Source organism: Camellia sinensis, chromosome 6, assembly GCF_055761805.1.
Source record: "Camellia sinensis isolate YWXY chromosome 6, ASM5576180v1, whole genome shotgun sequence".
In the NCBI taxonomy this organism is placed as follows: Eukaryota; Viridiplantae; Streptophyta; class Magnoliopsida; order Ericales; family Theaceae; genus Camellia; species Camellia sinensis.
The window spans coordinates 94,173,026-94,180,251 of NC_138966.1; the positions used below are offsets into that span (position 1 = coordinate 94,173,026).

The window sequence follows — 7,226 nt, forward strand, 5'->3', positions numbered from 1 at the left end:
ATTAAAACTAAGAAACATGTATAAATTCCACTCTCATGTAAGTTTCACTCTCAGAGATGGGAATTTTTTACAATCATTTGCTGGGAATAAGTTTCTCCAGCAACTACAATCATTTGATGCACATTGCAAAAGTATTTACATAGAGCCATTCAGTTTATTAAAAACCATTAAAGTCTAGCAGGTTACCAGTAGATAGGTTCAAATTGCATTTTTATATATAGGCACCGAAACAATATCAGCGAGAGAGAGGACAACCTTTTTCATATTATTGAAAAGATACTTAGATCCATGCATCAAAAACATAAAAATAAAAATAAAATAACATAAATTTTGTTTAAACTCCATTGTATAAAAGTAAATCACATAACGTTCATGCCTTATGCTATTGAATTGCTACTTTCTACTAAAGACAATAAGAATGGTATTTTCCTTCCTAAGTTAAAACCTTCAAGGATACTTAGCACATTACAATTAATCGTGTAGAACTGTACAATTTCTGTCTGCACCAAGTACAAATGACAGCGAAAGACCAAAGAGCAATCATTATAGGTGTCATACCATCACATTGAGGAGAAGGAAATTTTTTTAAAAAGAAAAAAGGGCACAAGGAAATAAATGAGATAACACTAATGAAACCCAAAAGATATAATTCATCAAGCCATCCAAGACAAGCAAGTATGAACATAAACTGCAAGCACATAGCAGGACAGAAGCATATGATAACACTGCTTGTGGGAAATTTAAGTAGACTTGATATAAGAAGAGAAGCAACCCATGTGCAAGAAAGACCCATCTAGGAGGAATTGAATCCGGACGAGGTGAATATATCTGCAACACTTACATGTGAAAATATATCTTAAAGTAACAACTAAATAATTACCATAAAATAAATAAATAAAAAGAAACAAGATCCATTCATTTTACTATAACAATGCAGAACACTAATATTACACACCCAAAATTTATATCCAGAATTTTACCCAAAAACATTAAAATCCAGATTCATTCCATGCATGGACCCTACAATACACCAACTAAATCTCAAACACAATTTTCCTTTCTGGGGAGATTTCTTGACAAAAAATTTGGGTGAGTAGATTTCTCAAATGTAAAATAAGGAGAAAACCAAACTTACACAGAATTGGAAAGCACCTACATTGTCCAAGAAGTAAAAACTCAAAATCTGAAACAACCCTAATTTGCAATAGCCCATAAAAAAAATCAAAAGGGGGACACCCTTCAGATGGCAGATATTGACCAAAAATTTAAAACCTTGGTGAAGAAATAATAGCATTCATCTTTTCAGAACAATAAATAAGAGAAAAAAGAACAAACGAAAGCAAGAAACAATACCCAAATAAAAAATTAGCTGAATTCAAACTATCTGAACAAAGAAATCATACAAAAATACATAGAAATGACAAAGGACTCAACCTGAAAAACAAACAATACTTGGAAAACAGAACATACACCCAAAATCTAAGAATGACCCCCTTGGTTGCTGAAAAAACGTGTGTAATCAAAGAAACAGAGTTTGAATCTTAAATCTTTGGTCTAAGAGAATCTATTTTCTCTTCAATTTCTAAATTTATCAGCAATGAAGGATATAGGAAGTTATGAAATATACATAAAGAAAGAGAAATACAAAATAAATAAATAAAAAGAAATCCAGACAATCCAGCGCAGTGGTAGGGAACGAAGATTCAACCAGACACTAAAGATTCAAACTTTATTTTCTCAGTTTTCCTCAGTTCACTCAAAAGCTTAAAAAGCAACGAAAAATACATTATCAGATTTAAAATCTAAACTCTCTGCTTTTATTTTCCTAAATTTTCTCAGCAACCAAACAGACATATGCCAAAATACACATAAACAAAGCTCACCTGCACTTAGCAGCAACGGCGGCCAATCCAAATAATGGAAATCAAAGAGAAAACGTGAGACACAGATATATAAACAGATATTTCCTATTATAAGTTGAAAAAAATACGTAGATGAATCATAAATGGAGAAGACAAAACAGAAATGGCGAAGACGGACGGAGGCGCAGACGGTGGAGAGGCGACGACGGCGGACGGCAAGGTCGATGGTAAGGTGAGGTGATTGGCGCAACTGAGCTTTGATCGAATTCGACTGAGGTGTGTGAAAGAGGCGCGTATTTCTGATTTAGATGTGTTTGAATTAGTAAATTATCCCCTACCAACCTGTTGGTCGGCTAATGGCTGTGTGCGAATTTAGATACCAAAACGACGTCGTTTTTTTATCAGCGACCAAATTATATTAGTCGCTGAAAGATCATACAGCAGTCGCCCAGATTTTATTATCCCGCCCAGATTTTTGGCGACAAAAATGTAATTTGGTCGCAACAAATTACTTATTTGCAACCAAAAAAATTTGGTCGGTAATATTAAAAATTTTCAGCTACGATATTTTAATTTGGTAGGCAAATGTCAATTTTTTGCGACCAGAATTTTTTTGGTCGGCAAAAGTGGTCGCCAAATGTGTAAATTCTTGTAGTGTATGGGGTGCTTTGTGGTTAAAAAAAATATAGCAGTGCATTTTTTTTTTCTCTATTTTTCTCACTATATTTCAGGTTTATAATTTGCAAAGAACTGTTAAAATGTGATTCATAGTAGTAGCACTTGGAGGTGTACATTGTTTGGTGAGATTGTAGAGCACTAACTAATGCGCATTTTAATTTTAATTTTTTTGAATTGCAGAGTATTGGTTAGTGTCCATTTTAATTTTAATATTTTTATATTGCAGAATATTGGTTGGTGTGCATTGTTTGGTGTTTAATTTTAATTTTTGTGGGATTGCAAAACACTTGCTTGTGTGCTTTATCTGGTGTTTAATAATTTTTTTTTTTTTTTTTGGGATCATAAAGCGTTAACATGTGTACAATAGCTTTGGTTTGTGTGCTCTGTTTAGCAGGCAATTTACACTTCAGTGTTGATGTGAAGCTTACACTTTGGTTTTTGTCTATAATAAAATTAAAATATATTCTAAAGTTTTATTGGGCATGCCTTCAGGCACAGGCTATCAATAAAGTTTTATATTCTTAAGTTTTATTGGGTGTGTTTACAATAAAGTTTTATTTTTTTCACTTTTCTCTATCCTCACTTAATAAGTAGCATGTTATCAATCACTTACAAAGCATACAGACTAACTAATCCCTTTTTCTTTTCTTTTTTTTAGTAGGCAGGTCAATTAATTGGTTTGAGGCAAAGGTGGTGTTGGGTATGAGGTGAGGAAAAGCCGTGAATTTCATGTAATGAATTTTTGAAATGGTTTAGATTTTAGAAACCTATCTTCATGTAATGATTTTTTAAAATGAGTTAGATTTAAATGTGTTTCTAAATGATTTTGATTTCAAAAATATGAAAATGATAAATGAACCAACGCAATTATTATAATGGGTTTCTAAATGAGTTTCTAAAATCAATTTTCATGTACTGATTTTCGAAAACCTATCTTTATTGTGTTTAATTTAGATCCCCTATGTAACTATTCTATTTATATCATTTGGAGTATTAATTATGTTTTTCTCATTCTCTTTCTAACTGTTCCGTTTCATTCAATTTCATTCTTTCTTTCATTTTTCAATTGTGGTAAGTATCTTTTATAAGTATTTGGTTGTGATCTTTGTTTAAAAAAATAGTACAGTTAATTTTATTTAATGAACCTTAGGTTTAATTTTAGTTAGATTTGTCCATTAACATTGATTTCAAGTTTGATTCTTTTTTTTGTTGCCTACTAATTGTTATACATAATGCTTCAACTAGAAAATGAGATATGCATTATTACAGGGATAGAAATTCAAAGGAGCATGATCATCCAAAAAAGGATCTTCACACAAGGTAAGCTTTAATTGTTTTAAAATTTAATTCTGTTTGATTTTACAACTTTCAAAAATTCTTCTTCCTTATAACAAGACTCTTAGTCTTAATAAAATTTGAGTTTAATTATTCGCTCCCCTTACAAAATTTGAGTTTAATTCTATTTGGTGGTTTGTATGATTTATTTGCTCTTCTATTCATTTGTTTACTTTAGTAATGGATACATATGTCTATTCTCACTTCATCATTGAATGACATAATTCAGTTGACCACAATAGGTATGTTTAATTCTTCTTAATTCATAGTTATTGATTTTTGTATTTCTCATATGTATTTTGATGCGATTTTTCATGTTACAGTTTCTTTTGATGCAATTATTCTTCATTACAATTTCTTCCGAGTTCTCATATGTATTTTGATGCAATTTTTTATAGCTATTGATTTTTTAAAGCGGATTTAAACGAGTGATTTTATTGCAGGTGACTGATCCATATTAGAAACGTTGGGTTATGCTGCTTCTACATGTGTGTTGTTGGTTGGCTCTCTCATTCTAAACAAAATGATTAATTATTTATTTTTATTTTATTTTATTTTTTTTGGGTTAGCTAGGATGATTGTTTTGTACCAAAATGTTCATTGACCTTTATTTGAAGGCATTGAAATTTGATAAAGCAAAAACGATACTAATTCAATAATGTTTTTTTTATTGAAGGTTATCCCATTCTAACTTGCTATAGTGTATATATGCGTTATTTTGACGTGGATAAAAATCTAAAATTTGCTATTTAGACTTTAAGTTTAGCAAATATTTCTAGATTCCTTGCTTATGTTACATTGAAATATATAATTCATTTTTTGGACTTTAATTTTAAAATTTGTTATTTGAAATTTATAAATGTTTTCGCTAATTCAATGTGTAGAAACAATTTCAATTTCTTATAGGTGAAGTTTTAAATCTGAGTAATATTATCATTATAAATTGATTTATTACTACTAAATTTCGTAACACGTGATATCAAAAAAATTATTGTGAGTGTCTTCCGGCACGAGCAATCTCTAGTTCATAAATAAGCGAGGATTTAAACATAAGCTTACATTTCGTTCAAGCCTACAAAGTTTCAGTGGATTGTGTGAAAATGGATTTTATCCATAAAAAACCAAAAATAAAAATAAAATAAAATAAAATAAAATAAAAACAAAAGAGTCAGTCGCAGGAGCAAACACAAACAAAAAAATGTGTCTACCTATCAAGCCTAAACTTGATCATCTCCCAACCTTAGCCTATCAAACGACCGTTACCCTTCGTTAACGTTATCCCTACTACTCTCCGTCCTCTTAAACAGCCTATTTAACGGCGACGTTACGCTCTTCAACAGAGTCCTCGGTGTCGTCGCCGTCGACTCCTCACGCGACCGGATCGAACGGGCCCTAGAAGAAAACGGCGGCGTCACAATAAAGCCCCACCGGTCTGGCCGCCTTTCACTCCCACTTCTGTACCCTTTCCTCGAACTCCTCGACCTCGGAAAGGCCACGCAACTCTTCGTCGTCGTCAACCTCGACGAGTTCACCAACCTATTCCGTACCTCCTCCGGTAACCTTAGCGTAAACCTCTCGCAATTCCCTCCCGGTTTCACCACCGAGTGACCCGTTGTGTTCGACCTCCGAAGCTTCTTCCTCGGCGTACTATTCCGATTAATCGGCGTTTGAATTACGTTGACTATCTCCAGAGATTGAATGGTCGGGATCAAATCATCGGAATTCAAGTTTTCACAATCCTGAATCTCTGACTCGGAATCCGAATCTTGACTCGGGAGAGTGAAAGGCCGAGTTTCGCCGGGTTTGGGGACGAGGTTGGCTCGGCTAACGGAACAAGTGATGTGAGAGGACAACCAGGAATCGATACAGTCGGGGTGGAACACGTGGCAGCATTTGGGGAGTAATCGGAGAGTCTCGTCGTCTTCGAACTCGTTTAAGCACACGGCGCATTCTAGCAAGGCGTTGCCGACCTTGAGACCCTTGACCTCGGAGTAGATGAACGTAGGAAACGTTTCGAGTATCTCCGAGTCGAGCCCACGCGCCACTCGGGAGAGCCATCCGGGGCTGAGGGCGAATCGTGCGAGGATGCGGCGCTCGACGTAGTAGCGGATGTAGACGGAGATGCAGCCCATGACAAAGAAGGCGCTGATGAAGCAGACGAGTATGATGGCCATTGTTGGGTTCACTCCGGCATTGCTGTTGACGAAGGGGTAAGGTGGCGGAGGCGATGACTGTGCGGTGGCGCACGGTGGAGAAAGTAGAAGCGTGGAGGTGGGGATGAAGACCCAACTGAGGCCATGATGGAGTGAGAAGAGAGGAAGAAACTCAAGGGTGTCATTTTCTTTCATCAGGTGATGTGAGTAGATAGTGAATGAAGCAAACATTTTTAACGTTGGTTTTCTTACAATTGATTATCTTGGGGTGGTGGGGCCAACTTAGAGTAATATGTTTTTGGACATACGTATGATTGAAATTTGTCACTTCGGCGGCAAAATAGGTGCGGGTCCTCACCGGGCCGGGTTAGTGCCCAAGTTCAATATTACTCTCCTAACGGGTTGGGCCTGTTAGATCTAGGGTTTGTTTGGTTTAGTTTTGAAATTATAATTTGAGTGTAAAGTTATAATTAAAGTGTAAAATTGTAAATTGAGTTTTGAAAAGAGAAAATTTGTTTGATTATGAGTTTCGAAAAATGTTTTGAAAAGAGTCTTTATATTTTGAAAAAGTTTTGAGTTATATTTTAAGTTTTGAACTTTTGAATTTTGAATTTCTTGGATTTATTTTTTTAAAATATTAAAAAATATTTAAGAAAAATTTATTTTTTATTTTAAATATATAATTTTTATTTTTATATTTTTAAATATTTTATTTTATTTTGTAAAATTTTTAATTTTTTAATTTTAAATTCAAAATACAACTCCACACTCAAATTGTAACGAAACACATAACTCAAAATTCAATTCAAAAACTATTTTCAAAATTTATAACTAAATACATAACTTGAAATTCCACACTATTTTCAAAACTTTATACTCAAATCGTAACCAAACACATAATAAAAAAATTAAAATACTTAAAAATATATTTATAAAATAAAATAAAATATTTAAATTAAAAAGAATTTTTTTAATTTTTTTTTAATATTTAAAATATTTTTTAAAAAATACAACACACAAATGTGTGAGATATAGTGCACATTAAAATAAATAAATAAATATTTACCCTAAAAATAAAATTATGAAAAATTTTAAATATTTAAAGAAAAATAAATCCAAAAAAAACTTAAAATACAACTCAAAACTCTTTCCAAAACTCATAACCAAATAAATTTTTTTCTTCAAAACTCAACTCGTA

At 32.9% G+C, this 7,226-nt stretch overlaps 1 protein-coding gene across 1 annotated transcript; it reads right to left on the reverse strand.

Annotated features, from left to right (window-relative positions):
* Positions 1-4,866: 4,866 nt before the first annotated feature.
* Positions 4,867-6,314, reverse strand: LOC114320341 (E3 ubiquitin-protein ligase ATL6). The gene has a single exon (XM_028267498.2). The coding sequence runs from the start codon at positions 6,257-6,259 to the stop codon at positions 5,135-5,137; it is 1,125 nt and encodes a 374-aa protein (XP_028123299.2). The 5' UTR covers positions 6,260-6,314; the 3' UTR covers positions 4,867-5,134.
* Between the last annotated feature and the right edge of the window lie 912 nt (positions 6,315-7,226).

Bases quoted from the DNA above. Each gene is read 5' to 3' on its own strand.
- LOC114320341 (XM_028267498.2), bottom strand. From the start codon at position 6,259: ATGTTTGCTTCATTCACTATCTACTCACATCACCTGATGAAAGAAAAT.